General features: G+C 39.7%; 2 protein-coding genes across 5 annotated transcripts; one reads left to right on the top strand and one right to left on the bottom strand.

The window, feature by feature from the left end:
• Positions 1–1,939: 1,939 nt before the first annotated feature.
• ctxn2 (cortexin 2) lies at positions 1,940–9,354 on the bottom strand. 4 transcript variants are annotated; one of them, XM_088992369.1, is made up of 2 exons: positions 9,284–9,354; positions 1,940–2,445 (listed from the first exon to the last, which is right to left on the bottom strand). In XM_088992369.1, the coding sequence occupies exon 2, from the start codon at positions 2,383–2,385 to the stop codon at positions 2,140–2,142; it is 246 nt and encodes an 81-aa protein (XP_088848495.1). In that variant the 5' UTR covers positions 2,386–2,445; positions 9,284–9,354; the 3' UTR covers positions 1,940–2,139. The 4 variants fall into 4 exon arrangements, with proteins under 4 accessions (XP_088848495.1, XP_088848494.1, XP_088848493.1 ...); XM_088992368.1 differs by lacking the exon at positions 9,284–9,354 and adding an exon at positions 3,760–3,874; XM_088992367.1 differs by lacking the exon at positions 9,284–9,354 and adding an exon at positions 3,368–3,507 and having other exon boundaries at positions 1,940–2,434.
• Positions 3,775–26,383, top strand: myef2 (myelin expression factor 2). Its single transcript, XM_088992370.1, has 17 exons — positions 3,775–3,943; positions 7,909–8,116; positions 9,848–10,050; positions 10,738–10,790; positions 11,488–11,495; positions 11,603–11,696; positions 11,806–11,994; positions 12,134–12,287; positions 12,362–12,411; positions 12,500–12,560; positions 13,782–13,883; positions 18,211–18,255; positions 18,336–18,431; positions 18,525–18,620; positions 22,993–23,123; positions 23,673–23,724; positions 23,858–26,383. Exons 1-17 carry the CDS (start codon positions 3,775–3,777, stop codon positions 24,019–24,021), a joined length of 1,875 nt encoding a protein of 624 aa, XP_088848496.1. The 3' UTR covers positions 24,022–26,383.
• Positions 26,384–26,568: the final 185 nt, after the last annotated feature.

Raw genomic sequence — 26,568 nt, 5'->3', positions numbered from 1 at the left:
GACAACTACTGTATTTCCTCCAATATGACCTTCTCATATTCAGACAGGTCATGAGAGTCTCGCAGCACAAAGATGGTGAACGAGTCCTTTCTTGTTCTTTAATCCGTATTTGGTTCATTCAGCTCCACCAGCCAACCTTTGGACAGGATTCTCGACATTCCTCATCATTTGTCATTCCAAGACAGATGAAATGGAGAGTAAACGTGTTTCGTTCTCTCAGACTTTGGCACCAAACAGGAAGCCATTTCAACAGCAGCAGCAACAACAGCAGTACAAACTTTGAATGATGGTTTGGCATCATTAAGAAACAGTATCACCATAATATAAATCAAATTTCCGTCCCCTACGTGGCTGCTGTGTACCGATCTGTACAAAGCAGCAGCATATTTTTCATTCACTGGCTGATTGGATTTGATTGGCTCACACAATCCACATGATAGTTTCACATCAATACCCTGTTTTCAATCACATACTTATTCTTGTGCAGGATGACTCTGTAGTGCAGATATGCAATTGCTTTTGCCATTCGGGGATCACTTTAGGAAACTTGTCCCTGAGTCTATAATGGAATAATACCGATGTGTATCGCAAAACCTCTCGCGTGCCCTCCTCTCGACATGAGTGTCTGCACAGACAGTGTACGCCTTTAGGGTATGAATTAAAGGGAGCTTCGGACATTTCCGTGCCATTTGATGAGCAGAAGGACAATGTGGCACAGCATTTGCCTCATATTCACTCCCGCAATACAATGTAAATGCAAACACTATGAGCAACATACTGTACATACATGACAGTCTAGTGCCAAAAGTATTAGCACACCCGCCTTGACTTGCAGATGAATATACAGTGTGTTGACATGCCATTCCGAATCCCTATGGTTCAGTCGGACGTTGTGCCTCTCTTTGCATCTATACCAGCTTCACTGCTTCTGGGAAGACTTTCTGGAAGGTTTTGGAGAGTGTTCTTAGGATGTTTTTGACATTCTTGCAAACATATTTGTGATGTCACTTACCAATGTTGGATGAGAAGGCCTGGCTCTCAGTGTCCACTCTAATTCATTCCAAAAAAGGCTGTCTATGAGATGGAGATAAGGCCTCTGTGAAGGCTAGTTCTATTCATCCACACCAGATTTTCTCATAAATGTCTTAGGATAGAGAGTAATTTTGGTTCATGAAGACACCATCCCCTACCTGTTCCCTCATAACTAGCTGCAGGAAAGTGTCTAAAATCCATTGCTCTGCTGAAGCATACAGAGTTCCTTTCATTGGAACAATATTTCCAAGAATTTGGCTCAACATCAGTTTGTGACCTCAGAAATTTGCAACTTGAAAAAAACTCAAGCACATTTCTAAACTTTGTGGAAACGCTTCCCATAAGCGACAAAGCTATTAGTACTGCCACAACGTGCAGCAACGTTACATTAATGCGAATGGATTGAGAAATAGATGCTACAAACAATCAAATGCATGTCAAGCCAGGTGACCGGATACTTTTGTCTTGATTAGGCAGTTATTGACATGTTGATTCCAAACTTCTAGAAATGCTCATAGGTGAACACTGGATGGGAATGAACGGACAGATTGTAAAGTTTGCAAATTTGCAGATTTGTTGAGAACACAAAGTAATTCGAAAGAAGCATAATTCTGTAGGATAGTCTTTAAAACGACCAAATCTCACTTTTTAACCTACAACCCGTACACAAATTTAACGGCAGGCCGATGTAGACCACTTCTATCACATGCACGGATAATCTTCAAAACAACGTGATGGTTGCTTCGAAACTAAATATGAACTATACCAAAGTGATCCCCATGGAACATGTCCACCTTCAAAAATCAAGCTATTTCTCATTTGTTGCACTTGATTGAAACCTAGGTTTCCAGATCTAGTCAAGTACGCAACAATGACCTGTGTTTTTGTATGTGTGTGTGTGTGTGTGTGTGTGTGTGTGTGTGTGTGTGTGTGTGTGTGTGTGTGTGTGTGTGTGTGTGTGTGTGTGTGTGTGTGTGTGTGCGTGTGCGCGTGTGTGTGTGTGTGTGTGTGTGCGTGTGTCCCACCTGTGCTTGACTCAATGCATGTGAAAGCCTAAACAAATAATTAAGGTATTTGAGGACATCTGCTGATGTCTGTCGCCCTGTGTTAAGTCAAGGCATACTCAAATGTCCCTTTCTCCAGCCCTTCGATGCCATCTGCCCAGTTGGAGGATGGCATGCTGCTGTAGGGGTCCAGTAGGATCCTAAAGCACCTAACTATCAGCAGTCCCAAGAACACGAGGAGCATCCCCACAAAGGCAAACGCCGTCTTCTGTTCCAGAGTCAGAGAGTGCGCCATCACGTCGTTTCCGCTCATGGCAGCCAGGGAGTGGTTGTAGTGAACGCTACACATTGTAAATCAACTTTTAGGTGCCTCATCTCTCTTCTGACTGGGTTACTGGCTGCATGTTACCTAGGCAGAGATAATGTGATGGCTTCAGATTGGAATTTAAGAATCCATTGAAACAACCAATAACAATGCTAATCCACTGAGGAGCCAAGAATAAAATAAATCACATGTAGGCAAAATGTTCAATTTAGATTAATTATTTGCAATGCACAAAATATCTCACCTTGACTCATGAAAGGTGGAGGAATCTATAAATAGCTTTGTTCAGTTATGCTAGGAGTCAAATTTTGATCTCTCCATCTTTAAACAATGTTACAGAGATTGAGATTTAGAAAACAGCAAAGGCGGTGGTTCATGAAGTCAGTAATAAGAAGGTATCTTGCCGAAAGCATGACTAAAAGGCTTCTGCGTTAGAATCCCAGCGTGTCGCAGTGCTTATCATCAGATATTAAACACATGCTAAGCAACAACAATAAAAGCATTGCATCTCACACAGAATGGATTGTATGTTAGTTTCGGGGAACCAAACGGCTTTCGACCTGTTGCATGGGAGCAAATATCTGCCAGACAGTGAAATTCTGTTTGACATAAAACAGTAACTGCCCACATTTGCTCCAAGTTCGCATCTATCAGTCGTTAGCCCACAAATCGTTTCAAGCAGCAGGTGGCTCAAGAGAATAGGTGAGCCTAAGGAATAGACGGCGGAATGAATTGACAGACACAAGACAGGGAAGTTGGATGATTAGTGAGATACAGGTATGCATGATTAGAGAAAGAGAGGGAGGGAGAGAGAGTGAGAGAGAGAGAGAGAGAGATAGCGAGAGAGAGAGAGAGAGAGAGAGAGAGAGAGAGAGAGAGAGAGAGAGAGAGAGAGAGAGAGAGAGAGAGAGAGAGAGAGAGAGAGAGAGAGAGAGAGAGAAAGAGAGCGAAAGATTGAGACTGTACTTGCAATTGGGTGTCCTGAGAGTGAAAGCAGGCATCTTACCGTCATTATGGTGCCATTCACAGACCTGTTGATAGCTCATCTTCTGCAGAGGTCCTCCCTCTCAGAAACCGCACAAATATGTCCATGAAACATTTCACTATTTGCCTGTTTGAAGGTTTGTGTCTCACCAAAACAAAAATCCAAAAAGGAAGGAGGCAATAGCGGAGCGGCGAGTAGTTTAGAGGGAGCTCAACCCGAGATGTGTCTCTTCCCAGGGATGCTACTGCTCTTTCTCGTGCCGCCTTACTTGCTGCCTCCTGCTCATTATCATTCCGTTTCTCAATTTCTTATCTCTCCCAATAGCAACACACACGCTCCTGCTGCATGGCAACCACTTGTTAGTCTCACTCACTCAGCTGCCCTGCTGCCTCACTCATTCACAACATTCCTACCTCGGCAGCGCAAGGATGGCCGCAGCGGCACATAAACAGGCGATCTTCTGTCTCCTCCCTTTGCATATTTGCAGCTTGGGTGTGTTTGTGTTTTCCCCTCAAAGTGACAACACCGGAATGAGGGTGGAAAGTCTGCAGGAGAAATGCTGCCTCTCATTGTGCCTGGCGAGTAAATACTGCAAAGGTATGACAACAACATCAGTCATCAAGCCTTGCTTGTTTTTAACTGATTATAATGGTGATGCTCTCAGACATGACGGAGCAAATGAGCCTATGATGAAATAGTGGTTTTACTGTAGTAAAGACAGCAAAGAAAAGTTAGTTTATCTAGCCATAGCATTCAGTATGGAAGCGGCCATCTGTTATGCTGTTCTGAAGTCCAAGTTAATAACAACTATGAGGCTTTTTTGTCTTAGTGGTGCAGTGACTCAGAAATGAGGATAAGCAATTCCATGTCAGAATTGGTCATTTTTTTGTGTGCGTAATAAATGAGCGCCTACAAGTGATAAACTGCAAGCTCCATTTTTCATGACATAGTGGACACAAATTCAATTTCTCAAAAGTGCAAACTTGAAATCAATTCACCAAAAATCATCAGTTTAACATCTAGAATTAGTGAACAGTTCTCCAAAACAAAGCTGTTATTTTTGCATTCCCAGTTGAAGTTTATCATCATAGTAAACATAAAACAAACACAAGTATATATTTTGTATTTGAAACAACCACATCGTTTTTGCTGCGTAATGCAAGCACATCATATGTAACCTGATAGACAGGCTTGTGATTATCATATACAGTATAATCAAGTTGGTTGTGTTAAAACTCTATGAGCAACAAACAGTGACACACAATACAGTGTATGTTTACTCAGAGGCACATGGGCTTTATTCCTTACGAAGGAAACCTAATAAGGAGAAGGCTGTATGCATAGCTGTTGTATGTCTATTTTGTACTGGCCTTGGTGTCTGAGGTGCAGAAGTACCAGCACAAAATCCTTTACAACAATAGAAAAAGTAAAACAAAATCTGTTTAATTCTGTTTAATTGTGTCAATAGTGTATATTAAATCAAATACACTATGATAGAGTGGGGTTTTTCTCAATAACCAAACACACACACACCACCCCGTTATAATTTAATCACGTTCAATACAGCAGATGACAAATCTGATTCAGTGTTCTGTATATATTCTGTATTTTATGCAATTCTTTCACTTGTGGGACTGTATTTTAAAAGTGTTGCATAAAACTTTCCTGTGTCCATAGGACACAAGGATAATGATTACCTGTATTAGACTTTTATCTCGAGGTCAGTGCACAGTATACCTCTAATACTAATGACCTTGACATCATACCACTTTTACAGTGTCATAATCTCCCCCTTAGAGTTCAAAGACACGAGTGTTAATGGCAATGGAGAGCAATTGACAAAGGCAATTATTAATCCCTTTAGGTAACAGATCTTCATCACAATTAATGACCCCCTTTTTTAATCTCAGTTCAAATTCAGCTGTTTATGATTATGATGATGATGATGATGATGATGATGATGATGATGATGATGATGATGATGATGATTATTATTATTATTATTATTATTATTATTATTATTATTATTATTATTATTATTATTATTATATTAGTAGCCTCGTACCCGAAGACAGCTGAGATAGGCTCCACCACCCGCCGCCACCCTAATGAGGAATAAAAACAACGTTTTTTTTAATGTGTCAGTTGTTTAACTTTCTGAACAATTGACACATTAAAAAAAAACGTTATTTTTTTCTTTTGAAGTTATGATAAATTCTGTGGCTGTAGTTTACCAATTACCATAATTATCTGGTAAATTATGTTTTGTAGTAACCTCGTGAGAACTTCAGATTGGCATTTTATAACCTTAGAATAATAATCCATCCATCCATTTTCCGTACCGCTTATTCCTCATTAGGGTGGCGGCGGGTGGTGGAGCCTATCTCAGCTGTCTTCAGGTACGAGGCTACTACTACTACTACTACTACTACTACTACTACTACTACTATAATAATAATAATAATAATAATAATAATAATAATAATAATATATTTTTTTAATGTGTCAGTTGTTCAGAACTTAATTAGCCTTTTCAATTTTATAAGATAAGAGAAGAAAACCTTTACCTCTTTCAAAATGGAGACATACTCAAATTACAGTAGCAATATCATGAAAAGGAGAAGTCGAATAACAAAAGTATAAATAATATGAGTGGAGGTGAGTCCAGGTTTTCAGGTCTGTGTATTACGTCTGTGTAAGCTCTCAGTCGTACAGGAGTGGTCCATCGATGAGAAGGTACATTGTAAGAATGAAAATTGTAAAGAGCAGTACATTGGGGATACTCAACAAATTCTCAAAAAAAGACTTTATCAACATCGCAGGGATAATATAAGTGGACCTCAATCGGCAGTACATTTGCACCTAAAAGCTAGCAACCACTCATTTGATGACAATGAGGTTAAAATCTTAGCGAAAGAACATAGATGGTTTGAAAGGGGGGTAAAAGAAGCGATTCTTATAAAACAACAAAATCCTTCATTAAACCGGTCTGGTGGGGTGAGGTTCAATTTGGATCGTTCATACAATAGCCTGCTTAGGCAAAACAGGTTAGGCAACTTTCGTAATGCTGATGAGGGTCGTTATGCTGATGAGGTGATACCGGTGGGAGTGGGGGTAATAGGCCAGTCGTTAGTCAGGAATGTAGGAACAATCAGTGGGGCCACAGGGAGGGGTCCTCTGCCCCCCCAACCTGAGAGTAGGGACCTATCATAGCGGTGTCCGGCGCCACCATGTCTGGACATTAGGGATATATAAATGGGGCCGATACGACCAGTCAGACTTTAGTTCGCTGACGAAGCCTCTTGGATAGGAGGCGAAATGTCCGAAACCTTCACTTTTGTACAGATGACGGCTGAAGAAACCTTCTCATCGAGGTCTGTGTATTCAATAGATTGTTTATTTGTTATGATTATATTATGAATGCATACATATTGCTACGTCAACTAACGATGCATTCATTGATTATGTTTACAGGTTTAATGTCAGTGTTATATTAAAGGTTAATTACTTTGCAAATTATTTGCTCTATCTCAGGTCAACTTAAGATGTGGTAATAAAATGAAGTCAGAGCAATTCATTCTCAGTTAGGGACTGAGAAAGAATGCGTTCTAAAATAAAGTTCAATTATACGTTGTAGGAGACAATATGAATTATAGTTCATATAGAATATAGAATTATATAATATAGTTATATATATTATATGAATTATGCAGAGACCTTGACATGCGGAAATGGATGTTTTACAATACAATATGAGATTGTATTCACGAATCCAAGAATCATTCTGAGTGTAAACAATTATCAATCCTGGGATATGATTTGGTACACTCTGAAACCTGACCAAAACAATGGAAACTGCTCATAATTGGAAACCAAGCGTATGTGCTATGTGTTTTTGAAATTGTCTTACCTGGTTCAACAAAGGAACTTATTTTGATATTGATCTTTCTCGACATTCAAACATGTTCCTAAATTTTAGTAACATGTTTAGTAACATGTGGCTTCAAAGGTTTTAGTAACTAAAACCTTTGAAGCCACCTAGAGGGGTAGGGAAAAAGTGAATGACATGACTCAGCAAAAGTGACATCATCAATCAAATTGCTCTGACCATGATCACAATTAAGGTACATAACTTTAGTTTTTTCTTCTACAAAAATAGACATATTATAGATATCAATTAATCTGATTATATGACTATTTGTGATGATTTTTTTAATGGTGAACATTAAAATAAGTGTAGTTGCAGGAAGTGTCCTCCAATTCTGGAATAACCATTATCCATTTTTATTGATGCGTAAACAAATTAACAAACATCTATGTATTTGCAAATTTTATCAATGATAACCTGAATTGATCTCGATTAGGCCATATTAAACAAGAGGGAGAGAGGGAGAGGGAGGGAGAGAGAGAAATATCGATGGATAGATATAAATAAATATAGATAAAGCTAATATATATGGCTTTTAGATATACTGTATACATATATAGATATAGATCTGTATGTACCCTCGTTTCTTCTACTCTACTGTATTTCTCAGTCATTCTCACGAATTCCTACACAGAGCTTGGCAACAGTCCCAAAGGCTCGCGACATCACCAAGTCTCGCGAAATCGAAGAGGTTTGCAAGTGCGTCTAAGCCTCAGGAATAGCTCCATAATCATGGAAGATATCCCGTGTCTTGATGAAGAGCCAAAACTAGAGGATCCCACTGCATCCGTCAAATCTGACACAAGTGAGCCTGTTCCCGAGACACCCAATGGCGTCAAGACGTGAGTTTAAGACCGACTTTACAGCGATCTTCGCCGAATGTATGAAGCTAAGCTAAAATGGAGTCTGTGATGCTAACCATTGTTTGAGAGACTGCCCGTTACCTCGTGATGCAACGTAATCTACAGTTCGTAAAATCGCAAACAGTCATTTTCTTTTTATTCCTGACTGCATTTTGTCTCTTAAAAGTATGCGTGGCTATATTGACGCCTGGTTGAACGTTCGACGTGGGAAATATGTAATCTGCCAAAAAATGTTAGCAAAGGCACATTTTCTCAAATGTTGCCCTTGTTAAATCATTTTGTAAAATAAGCATTCGGTCCTTAAATTAATTATGTGTGTTTAATTCCAAAACGATGTCCACGCCCGTCTTCGTTCATCGTCACATAAAGCAATTTACTTTTAGGTAGATTTAAAGATTCCATCTGGATACTCGGAAATAAGTCAAGGAAGAAACCTTGTGATTCGATCACAGATGGAGGAATGATCATAGAAGGAGGAATTATCCCAGACCCTAACCCCCTAGACCATATGAACATTAAATTATGTTAGTTTGATTGCCTGACGTGAGAGTCAATTTGATGCTTCCAAGCGTCACCGGTCAATCGATTAAGAATCGCCCACAGGAACAGCAGCATGGAATGTAGGAGGAAACCGGAGGACCCGGAGAACATGCAAGCACGAGGAGACCATGTAGACTCCACACAGGAAGGCTGGAGGTGGAATTTAACTGGGTATTAACTGGGAATTTAACAGACCTGCTAACTAACCACTCGACGACCAGACTGCCCTGGTTTCAGTCATTAATTGTGTTTTTTTATAAAATAAAATAGCTCTTTCCTGAAATTGATATAAACTATAGTAACATAAAATACATCTATAATTTCAGTGTTTTTCTGCCTATGGCATAAAAAACAGTTGCAACTCCCTTTTGGAGGTAATGTCAATGATGTGTGCATATGTTTTGTGAAAATTTGCCTTATTACAGGTTTGGAGAGATCGCAGCAGAGAAATGACCACAAACAACGACTATATATATATATATATATATCAGTGACATTTAATGATAGAATCATCATGAGTAATTACGCTAGACACAAGCCGTCTCTCTTATGCCCCCACATAAACACTCCAACATCACGGTTCAGATCCAGAATAGTATACCTTACCGTTGACAGAGGGCGGAGAGCCGGCAAACACCCCGGTAATGTAATCTGGAAAACCCAAAGCTGGACACTCGTGCACAGTTCACAGCAGACTCTGACCGGTATTAAGGAAACTCCCATTTTATAGACCCACTCGCGCAAACAAGTGGCCAGCTTGTCCTCGCTAGAGATGAGTCACCCCCCCCCCCCCCCCCCCCCCCTCAGCCCTGGGACCAGGTGCGCAAGAGAAACATGTTGTGTAAGATACATTGTCAGGTGTATGAGAAAGGGCAGTTCATGCAGGAAAATACAAAACATAGATAAGTGTGAAAAATACAAAACAAGCGATAAAACAAGTGGTATCAGTCTTGGGACCAGGTGTTCACGATCAGTGTGAGAGAATACAGAAAGTGGCAAACAAATTTTATAACCATGAGTCAGCTCAGGACACCAATAAACATTTCTTCCTTCAGCATATTTGCTCTTTTTGATGAACTGGAATTTACTTCAGGTTGCTTTCAGGGGACCCCAGAATGTTTCAATCTAGTAAGCAGTTGTACAAACTCTCCCTTATTTAATGTCTTTTAGGGATCCTGAAGATTCCAAACCCACTGGAGAGAAACATGAGGGCAAAGAGAAGTCTTCTGGAAGCCGAAGAGGAGGCCGCCACCATCCTTACAAAGACAAACATGGTGGCGAAAAGAAAGGTGGTCAAAGGAACCGGGTGTTCATCAGCAACATCCCGTATGACATGAAATGGCAAGCAATTAAAGATCTCATGCGTGATAGAGGTAAGTCTGTCTATGTGTCCAAAACCCCTTTCTGGTCAAAATCATTACACTATTATAACTTAATTCTCCTTTCTATGTTAGCACGTGGATCAACCTGTTTCTAGTAGAAATAGAAATCCCAAACTTTCTCTGGATGTACATTGCTCAAATAGCGGGAAAGAAGCCTTCAATGCAATGGAGTTTAAATCATCCTTGGATTGTGTGTTTGCAGAGTGGCATGATATCCTCAGAGCAAAGCTGGATATGACATTGTATCACATGCTTTGTGAGCATATCTCAAACCTGTAATAGAACATGACTGTATGACATTGTTGCATCTGTTGCAGAGTGAACCTTGACTCTGTGTATGAACTTTTAACTCTTTCCGATATACTTTTTAGAGGCCTTAAAGACAGCGTAAAACTCACTTGGTATGAATGGAATCTGTTGACCGCCTGATCTCCAATGTTGCAGTCTTTTGAATTATCCAGGTTAAATGTAGCTATGTGTTTCTCTGGCCTCTGCGTTTGGGTGTCTCAGTCATTACCCACAAAGGCATGGTGTTATCTGGTGGGCTCTTGGTCTGTTTTAACGGGACATCTCCAGCTTTAGCGGTATTGCCAAGGCCGATGGCATCTTGATGACTTGGTGATTTACATTGCTTTTTGTTCTTTTTTTGGTATTTTTTCCTGTGTATGTCTCATGTAGTCGGTGAGGTTACATACGTGGAGCTCTTTAAGGATGCAGAAGGAAAGTCAAGGGTAAGTGATGTGGCCAACTTGCTGCACCAGGTTTTAAATTCCCTCAGCAGGCTCTCCTTCATCAAGTGCTTTTGAAGGTTCTGATCCTTTGGGTCTGATTAGAACTGGAGGTACTCTATGTTGCTTCTAGAGCCTGATAGTTGGATCATGATTGACATTTACTTGAAAAGGGAGATGTCCTGTTGAATTTTTGGAAAGTAGCTTCATGTGAGGCCTCCAAGAGGGCAATTTTTTGCTTTTGTTGCTGTCATTGTAAAAGTTAGTTTGTTTTGGCTATTTTCTAAAGGGACATGTGGATTGTGTGATTTGTCTACTTACTGACCATTAAATCGCCAAATGTCTCATCAAAGGAATAGAACTCTTGCACGATCAGGATGTATCTTTCTATCCGTATGTTGTTATTTTTCATGGGATTAATGCGCACACAAGATGTAGAAGTTTGTGCCTCTTAAAAATCTAGCACTAAATGTTTTTAAATGCGTCTTAATTCCTTGAAATAAATATAATAATTCATTTTAAAACTAGTCTATTATGTCTATTGAATATTTTGTACAAAAATAAAGTTCCAAATCAACAAAGCAAATACAGTAGATGAACACAGGTGCTCCAAGTGCCTTGACCTTCTTTAACTACTTTTTGTCTTCTCCCTTTGTTTTGGGCAAATGCAACCTGTGCCTCTGTGTTATCCATCGTTTAGGGTTGCGGGTAAGAAACTTCTCCATAGCCCTTATTTTCTTTATATTTTCTCTTAAATAAAGCCATTTTGTGTTTCCATGGTTTAATAAGGCATATTTTGTGTACTGTTTATACAGTGTTGTAGACTTCAAGGATGAAGAATTTGTAAGCAAGGCAATAGAAACAATGAATAAATATGACCTCAGTGGAAGGGCTCTCAACATTAAGGAGGTATGTAAACTTGGTGGAAGAGCTGCACATAAATAAAATAAAGTAGTAGTAGCTCAAACTTTAATGTCCACCCTCATCTAACCTGAACCTTTTATCTGCTTCCTTCAAGGATCCTGATGGAGAACACGCCCGACGTGTGCTGCAACGCATGGGAGGCCAACAAGGAGGCCGGGGGCAGGACATGGGACCTGGTGGAATGAATATCCCCCATTCCATCGCCAATAATCCCAACATTCCACCTGAAATCAAGCATGCGTTGCAAATTGGTCGATTGGGGAGCACAGTGTTTGTGTCCAATGTAAGGACAACAAAGGACAATTGAAGTGGTCATTTCACCGCGAAAATAGACAAGCCCACTTTATTCATGCCAACGGCATAGTAAGAACATTGATGATATTGCACAGTGACTGCATATGATATTTTGTTTTATTTTATAGCTCGATTTCAAGGTCGGCTGGAAGAAGCTGAAGGAAGTATTCAGCATGGCGGGTTTGGTAAAAAGGGCTGATGTGAAGGAGGACAAGGATGGGAAGAGCCGTGGGATAGGAACTGTGACTTTTGACGAGCCATTGGAGGCTCTGCAAGCCATTTGTATCCTGAATGTGCCAGTGGAAAATCTCAAGTGAATAGAATTACTTTTTATTATTCCTTGACTCTGAAATCAGCCATGTTCAATGGACAGATGCTCTTTGATAGACGAATGCATGTAAAAATGGTGAGACATTTTGAATCATTTTAATGGGATTTGGATGAATGCTGAACTGGAAATACAGCATATTTGACACTCTATTGTGTTTTGATAGGATGATAAATCACTTCTCCTTGATGATTATCGTCCAATGGAAAAAACAGCTCAATTACCACGTGAGTGTGCTGCTAGCTACCTGCTTGTGTTGAGGTTGTTTGGGTGGAGGGCTAGAGAGAGACTACAGTATCCGGAAAGAAGGAATATGCACTGCTCAGAAAATAAAAGTAGTATTTCAGTCACACAAAATAGATTCCTGGCAATGAAATGTTTTAGTTGGTAGCAAGTACGTTTACATCTAAATTGCTCTCGGTGCACTATGCACTCACTTCACATTTGTATTGTCATTCCTTCATTTCCACCCCAGTATATTAATCTACAAATAGGACACCACAACATTTGAATTTCTTATAAAATGTTAATAGTGTAACCGAGGGTTCACACCCCATTGTTCAGCCATCGTTTGAATAATACATTGACACACTCAAAAAGCTGGGCGTTGTTTATGAGCCACTTTAGTGAGTCTCTTGTACATTTCAGTGTCCGGGTGACTAGTATTTGTGTTTTAATGAATTATATTTTTACTGGTATTAATTGTTGGGGTAATTCGCTATACGAACATCTTTAAACATCTTTTTGCATCATTTCGTTTTGGTTTGGGCTTTCTGATACGTCATCCTGCCTTCCTTTACATGATGTCACATCCCATTACGTCACATCCTATTGCGTCGCACCCTGTCAGTCATATAAATGCCCTCCCAGTCCGTCTCTCGCTCTCTCTCCCTTCCTGCTTCCTCCTCGGCCTCCCACAATGACTCCGCTGTCTTCAAGATGAAACTAACTTTCTGTCCAACACCTGGCTTCCTGCTGATTTATCCATCCTCTGCCATCACCACCCGTAGAAGTGATGAGCCAGGGACGAACGATTCAAGATAAACCCATTATTAATGACTTCAATATTAATATAGATTGCTTTGATTCTTAATTACCTGAATTCTCCTTAAACTTACCTCTGGGCTAAAATAAAAGTAACAAACTCAGCCTAATTTTATTCATCTCACAAGTCCCTTTCCAATTATATGTTGTGTAATCTTTTGATTAAATGTTTTTTTTTTGTTTCTTTTCTGATCTATGGCCTGTATCATGTTTTGGACAAGTGTAATGCTGGTTTGGCCGTTGTGTGCGGGTATGATGTTGCTCACTGTGGTCCAAGGTGTGCTAATGGAGTATGTGTCAATGTTTAGAAAATCAGAGGGGAAATTGGTTACAAATAATAGAATGGAAAGAAAGTATGGTAAAAAATAGCCTAATTGTATTTTGTCTGTTATTTATTAACTCAGGAGGTCTGTCTGGTATCGGTATGGGACTTGGACCAAGAGGGCAGCCTCTTCATGCTAATCATCTAAGCAGTGGAGGAGGCATGGGCTTCATGGGACCAGGAGGTATTTTAGAACATCTGGAGGGGAAAAAAATCACTTTCTCCAACAGTCCTTATACATTCTGACTACATATTTACGTGTTGTAAAAAACATTTTTGCAGTTACAGTGGACACACCCTCTATTTGTGGGGGGATGGGGACTGCCCGCAAGTGTGAAGAGTGAATCGCAACAAATAATTAATTCATGGATAAATGTGATTAAAGTGCCCTTCGTTATGACTAAGGCTTGTGCTCGCAGCCAAAATCCCCATTTCCTATTTAATTCCAGAACAGCTCTTATTCCAATTTCATTGGCAATTCCAATGAAATTGGAACGTTATGTTGAATATAAACAGAACGTTATTGTTCGGTTCAAATTCCTGCTTCTCTTCTGTTTCGGTGTTCAACGAAGTTCAGTGATAAAAATATCAGTGACGATGATAGATGGTGAACAAAAAAACTACTTTATTCTAGTGAGACAGAAAAAGCACTTCTCTCGTCGAGGCAGGAGCGAAGTCAGAGCACATGAACAAAGATAGGAACAAAGAGGGGTGAGCTCCCGCTCTGACTAGTTTTTGAACGTCCACAGCAGCGATCTGTTGTCCAATCAGCTACGGACAACTCAGTGTTGGCTGGACATAGACGGAAACTTGATACTCGTTACATCCTGCTTTCATACGGTTTGACTGATACTTTATTCCATGTAGTCTAGATTGGACATGCAATAACATAATATGCACTAAACTAACATGGGTTAACATAATATGTTTACTAATATAAACATGAATGACATATGTTTACTAATGTGCATAAGCACTCTATCATTCCCTCCTGTTGCACATTTAAACATCAGTTCATACATTTCCAAAAGTTTTCATGCATGCACGTCATACTAACTGCACAGGGAACCATTCTTTATTTTTACTTTACTCATCTAATCTAATCTATCTAACATTATCTAATCTAACTAACACCATGGAGAAGGTGAAAAACCTCTATCACAACTTTGCTGCTGTGATATACAGTAAAGTCTCGTTATATCGATATTCAAGGGAGTCCGAAAAAATATCGATATAACCGGGACTATCGATATATCCGATCCTGCGCCGAACTGCATTAAACAAAAGCTGCCAAAAGAGGGCAGCCAAGCGCCATATAAGAAACGGAGCTGGCCATTAGCTCCCCTTTTTTTGGGTGAGAGATGTTCCCCCAATGTTGCCTCAAAATGGCACATATAATTCTTTAATGATTGTATGCTTTAATCTTCAGAACTACAGTGTATTTGAAACATATTCATAACTGGATGTGTAACAAGAAAGCATATTATCCGAATCTGAAGCCATTGTTTGGATTCACAAGCAATGCAAGACGTCTTGGCGTGAAGTCATTTTTATTTGCATTTGAATAAAAAGTGACATCGGCTGTCCTTTAATACACAGTATGGAATGTTAATAATTTTCAAAATCATCGCGCTTCAGCAGACAAAACAAGAAACATTGTTGCAAAAAACGATTGCATTCATATACAGTACAGTGGGCATGTACATAACACAACAGGGAAACTGCAACGCTTACATCTTACTGTATTATGTATACAATTTAAAAAAGTCATCAATCTTCTTCTGCTTCCCATTTTTACCTTTTAACACAAACACTTCAATCTTGTCTGCTACACACAAGCTAGCGTCTGAAAATGAAAATGGCTCTGCTACACGGGTGCTGGGCACGTAACCAAGTCACCTGACCAAGTCGACCAATGGCGAGACTGATGGCGTGACACGTAACCAAGACACGTGACCAAGTTGACCAATGGCGCGACCGATGGCGTGTCATGTGACAAAGTCACACGGCCAAGTCGACCAATAGCGCGACCGATGGCGGCTCATGTGACCAAGTCGACCAATGGCGCGACCGATGGCGGCTCACGTAACAAGACACGTGACCAAGTTGACCAATGGCGCGACGGATATATCGATATAAACAACAAAAATGGCCGGCGGGGGATGAAAAGGAGCACCGTAATAACCGGATTATCGTAATAACCGGGTATCATACTAAACGGTACTAATTATACATAAAAAGACTAGAAATGTGCAAGGGAAATGAAAATAGTATCGTAATAAGCGGTACTATCGATATAACCGATATCGATATAACGAGACTTTACTGTATAACCTCTCCTTTTGTGAGGGTTTTTAAATTTTAATGAGGAAAACTCATTCTCGGCTCTCCGTTTTTTTTTTTGCTTTTGTTTGTTGGAGCAACCACACTCTGGCCATGGTGTACTATTCCTAGCTACAACACAGGGTCCCCTTCACACATTTGTTGATACAAAACCTTTGCGTAATTCACCTGAGAATTAGTTATCATATTCAATAGCATTGCACTTAAGCATGGAATAATACAACCAATGACTAAGAAAATAAATACAATCACAATTGCAAAAGGGATAAACATTCTGAGCAAAGTCGTATACCAAGGGCCCCCAAAGAGCCCGGCAAAAATCCACGGGTGATCAGTCCGTCGATCTTTGGCCATGGCATCTCTGAGATCCCTGGTAACAGACAAAGCATCAGTCATGTTTATGGAATTCGCTTTTCGGGTATGTACGTATAACAAGTGTCACCCACCATAGCACAGACGCCCCCTTGTGGGGCTGTCAAAAGGTCCAAAACCATTCTATTTTGCAGCACCATTTGTCTAATTGCTGCAATGTTAGTGTTTTGCATTTCATCTACTTTCGAACTGGCATTTACAAACACTTGAAACCTGTAGTCAATTGTTTCAATTTGTAGCATGTTTTTAGCCACTCCAATTTGTAGAAAAAGAGCTAACATGACCTTACTTCCAGGGTTTCGGCACCAATTAATGTTCGGTTCAAATTCTTGTTTCTCTTCTGGTTCGAAGTTCAGTGATAAAAATATCAGTTACGATGATAGATGGTGAACAAAAAACTACTTTATTCTAGTGAGACAGAAAAAGCACTTCTCTCGTCTAGGCAGGAGCGAAGTCAGAGCACACGAACAAAGATAGGAACAAAGAGGGGTTAGTTTTTGGACGTCCACAGCAGCGATCTGTTGTCCAATCAGCCACGGACAACTCAGTGTTGGCTGGACATAGACGGAAACTTGATACTCGTTACATCCTGCTTTCATACGGTTCGACTGATACTTTATTCCATGTAGTCTAGATTGAACATGCAATAACATAATATGTACTAAACTAACATGGGATAACATAATATGTTTACTAATCTAAACATGAATGACATATGTTTACTAATGTGCATAAGCACTCTATCAGCTATGTTGAATATAAACAGAATACAGAGATTTGCAAATCACATTCTACCTATATTTAATTGTACATAAGTTTCTTGCAAAAATATGATACATAATTCTCAAACATGTTATTGATTTTCTCACAAATAATCATTCATTTAAAAATTAATGACTGCATTGCATTCCCCCCCGAAAATTGGACAGGGTCATGTATTACATAACATTTAATAAACATTTGGCATTTAAGCTTTGTTGGTTGAATTCTTTAATATTCTTGCTAGTTGTGAAGCGTCAGCTATTTAACAGTCCAGGGTCTCCATTGTCATATTTTACACTTCAAAATGCCTCAAACATTTCCAATGGGAGACAGGTCAGGTTTGCAGGCCAACCTAGTATATGCACTCTTTTATTCCAAACCCACGCTGAATTTACATGCAAAACGTGTTCTGGGATTGCCTTACTGAAATAAGCGGGAGTGTCCTTGAAAAAGACATTGGTTTGATGGCAGCATATGTTTTTCAAAAACTTCTATGTTCTTGCTTGTAATGTGTCCTTGAGTGTTTTGAAAGACTCTTATAAATAAAATGCATTATTATTGTTCTTGTGCAAATTTTCAGAGGTCCACTGTATACAATAGCCTTTAGCTGCTCTGCCCCCAAACTTTGGAACTCACTTCCTCCCAACATTTGTAACATCAATTATCTTCCCACCTTCAAGTCCCATCTCAAAACCCACCTATTTAAAATTGCATTTTCTGTGTAGCTCTCTCTCTTGTTTCTATTTATAATTGTATTTTATTTATTGCATTCTATTTGTGATTATATTTTATTTATTATTGTACCTATGCTTGTCTGTGAGTGTAAAGTATTATTATTATTATTATTATTATTATAGACAGTCAGCATCATCACTTGGCAATCTGTTATGAGTACATTTATCAGATAAAGATTTAGAATAGTAATGTGTTTTTGACCATTCGAGCGTCCAGCCACGTGTAGCATGACTTCACATGATGTAGTGTGTTGTATGTAACCTTTAGCATGATGTGACTTCCTTTCCCTCTGCCTTTAGGTATGGATGCTGCAGGTTATGGTGGAATTAACAGACTTGGGGGCGGTCAGTAGTTAATTTTGCCAAAATTTGACAATCGATGCTTTGTCTGATTTTTAAATTGTCATTTATGATGGTTCTGGCAGGAATGGGTGTTGGTGGGGGTTTTGGAAGCATGGACAACATGGCCAACCTTCTAAACTTTGGAGGGAGAGATGTGATGGCGATGGACAGGATGACCGGTGAGTGTTGTGCTTAAAAACAAGCATCAGTTTAGTCTAAGAACTTCAAGATCAGTGAGAATTGCCGTCAAAATTACACTTTTTGTCTGTCAGATGTGTTCCGGTCTAGAATGGGCGGAATGGATAGAGATTTTGGCAACAGCGACATGCCAATGAATCGGGGATTTGGAGATTCATTTGGAGGAATGGGTAAGTCCTCTGTATTGTGGGGATGTGCAAGGCGAGCTTGTCAGGTGTCGGCCAGTCTTCTGGGTGGATGACTGTGACGTCCTGCCCATCATTGCCCCAAATTGCATTCTCTCCATCAGGTGTAAGTTATGGTGGAGGTATGGGCCTTGGTGACATGGGAAGCATTGGGACTGGATTAGGTACACATTTATTATAAATTACCCAGAATTATCAGAGGTTTTGAAGATTTTCTGTTTCACATACAGAGTAATAATAACCAATATAAGCCTCCTCAAAGTAACCGCTTATCAGTGGCTACACAACCCGTACAGTCTAGATCACAGATAGGCAAACTACGGCCCGCGGGCCACATACGGCCCGTTAGGCTTTTTAATCCGGCCCGCCGAACTTGCCCAAATTATAGTACAAACAGTGTCTCAAACTCATGACAAAAAGTTAGCGAACAACAGGGCAGATAACTGAAAAGTTGCCTGCCCCATTTTTCACAACTTGAAGCACAATGAGGCAACTAATCACATTCAAAAACATTGCAACAAAGTATAAAGTCTTTCTTTAAATCAAGAATGCACCTACTTCAAATGTTACCTTGCTTAATTTATGGTAAATGTGCATGGCAGTAGATTTTGCTTCAGTAGGCGATTGTCATTGCGGTGCACAATGCAATGTTTGTATTGCTTCCTACGAGCCACTAAGCCCCTTTCATAAGTCTCACGTCCACTTTACAGTCACGGTTTAATGTAAATTTACATTTTGTAGCGTCACATATGTTGTTAGCTTCTTTTGAATCTTTCTTCTGGGCTGAGGTTCTGTGCATCTATTTTGGAAAATGACATGCAATTGCACGACTTTATAACGCTTGCGAAAGTCCGGAAGAAAGAAGCAGGCTTCTGATTGGCTGCCGTGCCGAGTATGCAAATTTCAACTGCAGATAGTCTATGTTTGTGTGCTCGGCGACGGCACACGTGTATTGTTTGTGCGTGAAGGCGAGGGCGTCAGTGAGGAGTTTGTTGAGCGCGGTCAGGACAAACCATCTATGATTTGGCGGACTTTAACACAAGTAGGTATTATTGAGCTTGAATATTTCGTTGTGTAATAATATGTTTTGAATGTTGAAAGTGATTCCATTTTTCAATAAATGTTCATTTCTTTAACTGCCCCTTCGATGGAAACTTATTAAAAACAGACGCAATCTTGATAAATCACAGTGCATATGTTATTTTAATCTATTTCCATTTCATCCTCCAAGTATCTACGAAATAGTATGTAAACGCCATATTCCTTGAGATAAATAGATTAACTGATCAGGGATATTGTTCACATTTGAAAGACAGTTAATAAATTGGGTTGTAGTGTTCTTACTGTGCTATGAGGTTTGTACATACTACATTTAAAGGACAACCGGCACCATTTTTTGTTTTTGTTTCCCACTGACATCAGAAAAACGTTTTATAGCATCTAAAATACCCAAATCAGGCAGGCTGATATTTTTACTTAAATGAAAAACACCAATAAAAATGACTTCAAAATGAATCCGGAAATGGTCAGTTTCAGACGGTCCCCCTGTTCGTGACGTCACGCCAAGATGTCTTGCCTTTGATCGAAAATCAAAACAATGGCTTCAGATTCGGAGATGTTTTCTTGTTACTCATCCAGTTATGAATATGATTCAAATAGTTCTGAAGAGGAAAGCATAAATGTTTGCAATTAATTCAAGGAGTCCTCCCATATCAATTCGAGCCGTCAATGACAGCAATGTAGCACCCAGAAAATGCAGAAGATTGCGCCCAAGATCCATTGGAAATAGGCTGATTTGTCAGCTGGGAATTTGTGTCAGCGAATATCAAATAGTAGTCTTGGTGCAACACACGATTCACCATGGCGTTATTTATGTGTTTTCCTTCTAATTTCACCATCAACACGAAGTTTTCAGACCAAACAAAGTATCCAAAATGCATTGTGTGTCGCTTTCTCGGTCAGGGGCGGTCCAAACGTGACGTCACATGGGGATCGTCATCAACTCGAAAACAAGACTTCATGAATATTCAGCGCAAGTCTTAAAACGTAAACTATAGCTATATGCTGTGGAATCTTTGTAAAATACGCTCAGTCGAAGTCATTTGAAGTGATTTTATAAATTATGGACATAACTTGTTCAGAGTATTTCCGGCCCAAACATTCCCTCCAAATGCTCCTGGCCCGGCCCCTCTGTCAAATTTTAGAACCCAATGCGGCCCGCGAGTCAAAAAGTTTGCCCACCCCTGCTCTAGATTCTTTGCTCATTTTAATTAGCACAGTCGAGATATATATTTGTTTTATTTTATAGTTGCTGTAGTGTTGTAGAACTATGATAAGTGCTAGCGATTTCTCTTAGGCCAGTGGTGTCCATTACATGGATCGACTGGTAGATCGCGGATTGGTCCGATATCCATCCAGATCCATCCAAAATATGAATTTAGAATGTTAAGGCTTTAACAAATTCCCAATAATCTGAAATCCCTTCATTCCTTCCTTACACCATTTTTTTGTTTCCTAACTGACATCAGAATTTTTTTTATATCATATAAAATACCCAAAACACGCAGGCTGATATTTTCAGTCAAATGAAAAACACCAATAAAAACAACTTAAAGTGTCCAAAAACGACTTCAAAATGAAACCGGAAGTGGCCAGTTTCTGAAGGCCCCGCCCCCTTGTTCGTGGTGTCACGCCAAGACGTCTTGCCTTGCTCAAGAATCAAAACAATGGCTTCAGATTCGGAGAAGGTGCTTTCTTGTTACTCATCCAGTTATGAATATGATTGAAATAGTTCTGAAGAGGAAAGCATAAATGTTTGCAATCGAAAGGAGTCTTCCCATATCAACTCGAGCCGTCAATGACAGCAATGTAGCACCCAGAAAATGCAGAAGATGACGCCCAAGCTCCGTTGGAAATAGGCTGATTTGTCTGCTGGGAATTTGTGTCAGCGAATATCAAATAGTTGTCTTGGTGCAACACACAACGATTCACCATCGCGTTATTTATGTGTTTTCCTTCTAATTTCCCCACCAACACGGATCAACACGAAGTTTTCAGACCAAACGAAGTACAGTAAAGTCTCGTTATATCGATATCGGTTATATCGATAGTACTGCTTATTACGATACTATTTTCATTTCCCGGCAAATTTCTAGTCTTTTATGATATAATTAGTTCCCGTTAGTACGATACCCGGTTATTATGATAATCCGGTTACTACGATGATAATCCGGTGACTACCAATTTGGTTTGCTTATATCGATACAAAAGCAGCTTAAAGCTGAATCAATATTTGCTTAAGGATTTCAGTACCACCATGAGCGAAATCTGTAAACTGCGTATTGTTTGATTTTAGGCTAACACCGTTGGTCACGTGACCAGCTTTCGTGCCATGCGCAAATATGATGGATTCCGATAAGTTAAAACTCATTGTTATCGGGAAAGCAAACAAACCAAGGTGCTTCAGTGGCGTGAAGAGTTTCCCGGTCACATACAAAGAATAAGAATAAGTAATGTAAACGTTGCAGTTTTTGTTTTCCATACATGTATTTAATTGTGTTATATTCAGATATCTTTTTATCGCTTGCAATAATCACTGTTTTTCATATGTGCATGCTGGCGTTCGTGGTTTCTCTCGTGTGTGTATAGAACAATGTCGAGTGCATTATTGAATATTTACTCAGTCACTATTGCAAGAGTGTGATATGAAAATAATAAATGACATTTTTATTTAATTCATAAGTTTATTTTTCACTTCACTACAGTACAAGAGCATGCTACCTACGCAATCCATGAGGGAGAAAATTACATGCCATATCAATGATCCCCCATTTATTGCCCGCTTTTAATGCAGTTTGGCGCAGGATCGGATATATCAATAGTCCGGTTATATCGATATTTTTTCCGACTCCCGAGAATATCAATATAACGAGACCTCAGTGTACTGCAAAATGCATTGTGTGTCGCTTTCTCAGGGGCATTCCAAACGTGACGTCACATGGTGATCATCAACTCGAAAACAAGACTTCCTGAATATTCAGCGCGAGTCTTAAAACGTAAAATATAGCTATATGCGGTGGAATCTTTGTAAAATACGCTCAGTAGAAGTCATTAAAAATGATTTTACAAATTATGGACACAACTTGTCCAGAGGTGTCTGTTGTCCTTTAAAGTGTTTATTAATTTTCTAAAGGAGTTGTTCACAATATTTATGAAGTCATATGTAGACTGATTCATACCCATTTTCTGTAATTGATCATCCTGATTTATCCAAGCAGGCCTGGGACAGTGTTGGAGTCTTCAAATGACCTGTTGGAGGCGTTGGCTCTCTTTCTAAGCTCTTTTCATTTTGCCACAGGTGGTGGGATGGGCAGGATGGCGATGGATCGCATGGACACTGGCTTCGACCGCATGGGAATGTCAGGAATGGACCGCAACTTTGGAGGTGGCGGCACAACTCACATGGGATGTCAGATATTTGTGCGAAATGTGAGTTTGAGGGATCCACCAAATTCTGGTGGGATTCCTAATTGATAATATAGTGAAACATTGTTTTTTTGTCATTGATCCATTTGAAAAAGTATCACTAAAACTGAATCCAGCGAAAACGTTCTTTGTTGTAGTCGACCCCAGTATTTTTGTGGTTCATGTTTACAGTTTTTTTCTTATTTTTTTTAATGACCATTTTTAATCTTTTTAAATACATGTATATGATTACTGTATGTTATGCACTATAGTTTAACATAAAGGATACCATGTGAAATAAATAGGGATGTAACAAGCGATCGGCTGGGATCCGTGCGGATTGTTGAAAGGCTGTTCCCTTAAAATAAAGTTGATTTTATTCATCCTCCAATGCAGAGGTTTTGAGGCGGCGTCTTCTTCTGTGAAATGAATTATAGTCCAAGGGATAAATATCGATAATTAAAAAATCTATATAAAACAAAATCATGGTACATACGATTGTCGTCACAAAAACTTTTCACTGTTTTCAGTCTGTTAACTGAATTGTTTATTTATTATTATTTTTTTTTGCAGCTCCCCTATGAACTCACATGGCCACAGCTTAAAGAGAAGTTCAGTCACTGTGGTATGTTTTTTCGTCACAATAGCCAATTATGTACGTCATAACACATCCAAGAGATTCTCTTGTTGCACATTGACGGTCTACCAAATATAAATAGGAATACTCTGTGAAATCTTGCATCTTCTTTTGACTTCAGGCCAGGTGGTGTTTGCAGATATCAAGATGGATAAACGCAAGTCAAAGGGCTGCGGAACAGTGAAATTTGACTCTCCGGAGAGTGCAAAGAAAGCCTGCCGGTTGATGAATGGAACAAAGATCAATGGCAGAGAGGTGGATGTTCGTATGGATCGCAAGTCCTAGACTATTTGTAGGAGCATGTTCTCTCATTTCCACATTTTGAGCCTTCTTTACCAGTGAGCTCTTGTTTTGTTTTAAAAACATAAGTACAGCACGTCATGTAACTTCACGTCCACCGTTCTCACATTTATATATACAGGTAACATCCGATTTACGACCACCAAACCTTTTTCTTTTTTTTTTTTTTTTTAATTCTACGACTGCCACCGCTACAGCCAGCAACGCAACAGAGCTTGAGGTCAGTGCAGGATGATTTATTAAGCTACAACACAAACCGCTTGTCCCAAAAAGAGGACTGGGGAATAATAAAAAATAAAGAATACCAAAAACGACAAGTGGCGGGGAGCAATGGGAAACCCGACAATGGCGAGCAGCAACTCACACACGGTGGTGCAGAAACGGAACAATCCCGAAAGGATTACGGGATGGGGGGGGAATATAGAAAGTCCAGGGTAATACAAAGTACAAATACAAGTTGACAGCGTCCTGTTTTCGGATCCGCTGTCCTGAAGAAGAAAGCGGGGAGGCGTGGCCCTGCCCCCAGCTGTCAATCCAAACGTGACAATGTCGAACAAGTAGGATGTTTATTTGCCGGAGCAGCATTGCACAAAAAATCGATACAAAATAACTGTTTCTTAACTAATTCAAATGACAATTTTCTCCAGCATGACAGCATCTCACTCGCACAGCAATCGGGGGGGGGGGAGGGAGGGTGGTGCACCGATGCCGAGGCGGAGCGGGTGGGATCGCCACAACACAAACGCCGCGTCGGGCTCACGGTTTGCGCCGCCGCCTCTTCTGGCTTCTCCGTTAGCAGGGAGAGCCATTTTTGGACAGCTCTCATGCGTGGGAAGCCGTGCGTATTTGGGTCAGCAGAAGGCGTGTGCGCCAACACAGTAATAAAGATCGATAATACTGTTATGCGGCGCGACAGCAGGCAGGTGGAAAAAATGAAAAAAGTTCACTCAGCCAGATCCAGGAAGGATATTTTGAGTTTTCTTTATTTGAACTTCTTCCTGTCTGAAGTGACTTCCTCATTCTGGTTTTAAAGGTGGTTCACTTGAGAGTCTGGCCAGCGGCAATTGGCCGTTCCCGGATGGTTGCAATCACCTTCTCAGAGACAATTAGCGGTTGCCTGACTCTACTGTTTTGGATGGGGAGAAATATGCACTTTTCTCCCATCCAAAATCCAGAAAAAAACGAAATTATTTAACATTTCTTTTGGCATCATGACATCATTCACACCCTCTCCTCAGAGTTCAGACATTCTTGACAAATAATCAGCAATAACGTTTTTCTTACCCTGGCAATGCTCAATGGTTGACTGGTATGGCTGAAGGGCAAGACACCTCAGTATTCTGGCATTCTGGTGTTGCATGGAGTGTATTTACTTCAGGGCTTGATGGTCAGTCTCTAATCTGAATTCATGTCCAAGGAGGTAGTAACGAAATGAGTCAATTGCCCATTTGATGGCCAATGCTTCCTTCACAATGGTAGAGAATTTCTTCTCCTTCTCAAAGAGTTTCCTACTCAGGAGCAGGAAGGGTCTCACTTCTCCAGCACTTCCCTGTACCAAAACTGCACCAAGACCACTTGTACAAGAAACTCCTTGGAAAAATCTGCACTCTGCAAGACAGGAGTTTGACAGTTAAAAACTTCAAGGCCCTAAAAGCTTGTTTACACGCTGCTGTCCATGGTAGAGGAGATGTGATGTTCTTCCTTGTAAGGTCAGTTAAAGGAGGAGGAAATATAAAATGATTAAAATGACACTAAAAGTTATACCATTTATCAATGAACTGGCAACATTTTGGTATATAATAGCATTCAATAGAAAATGTTGCTTAAAAACAACAGATTGACATAGTATACTATCCTGTCGTATAGGAAATGCCAGCGTGTCGTCATTTGTTATGATCACGTGATCTTCGCGTCAGCCATTTTGAATGCTTTTCGATTTACAACCGTTTGACTTACGTCTGTTTTGTCGGAACGGAACCCAGTCGTAACTCGGATCTTTTCCCTTCAAGGGGTCGCCACAGCAAATCAGTGTCCTCCTGGTCGTAACTCAGATATTACCTGTGTGTGTGTGTGTGTATATATATATATATATATATATATATATATATATATATATATATATATATATATATATATATATATATATATATATACAGTAAAGTCTCGTTATATCGATATCGGATATATCGATAGTCCCGGTTATATCGATATTTTTTCGGACTCCCTTGAATATCGATATAACGAGACTTTACTGTATATGCGCTCACAATGCGTCTTTTATCTTATTTTGTCATCCTTTTTTTGTAATTGTCTGGCAATTTTAAGAAATAAACATTTTAATTTTTAAGGTCGCTGGTAATAAGTCTGTTTAGTTCAAAGTCTTAAGTGTGTGTAACATGAACCAAAAGTGTGGTTCCATTGCACATTATTGCCTAACACTGCCCTTTAGTGGCCTCTTTGCTGTGTTACCATTCCACGTGAAACATTAAGGGTGACTCATTTCCATTCTGTAATTGTTTTTGTACATGCCGA

This window comes from Hippocampus bargibanti, linkage group LG03 (assembly GCF_051943395.1).
Source record: "Hippocampus bargibanti isolate YZ-2025 linkage group LG03, ASM5194339v1, whole genome shotgun sequence".
NCBI classification, from domain to species: domain Eukaryota; kingdom Metazoa; phylum Chordata; class Actinopteri; order Syngnathiformes; family Syngnathidae; genus Hippocampus; species Hippocampus bargibanti.
The sequence above is the reverse complement of the archived record's forward strand: the minus strand, read 5'-3'. Positions and strand labels throughout refer to the sequence as shown.

Bases quoted from the DNA above. Each gene is read 5' to 3' on its own strand.
- myef2 (XM_088992370.1), top strand. From the start codon at position 3,775: ATGGCCGCAGCGGCACATAAACAGGCGATCTTCTGTCTCCTCCCTTTG. The intron at 10,051-10,737 runs GTAAGTCTGTCT...TGTCTCATGTAG, and splicing joins AGATCTCATGCGTGATAGAG to TCGGTGAGGTTACATACGTG. The intron at 12,288-12,361 runs GTATCCTGAATG...CTCTGAAATCAG, and splicing joins GGAGGCTCTGCAAGCCATTT to CCATGTTCAATGGACAGATG.
- ctxn2 (XM_088992369.1), bottom strand. From the start codon at position 2,385: ATGTGTAGCGTTCACTACAACCACTCCCTGGCTGCCATGAGCGGAAAC.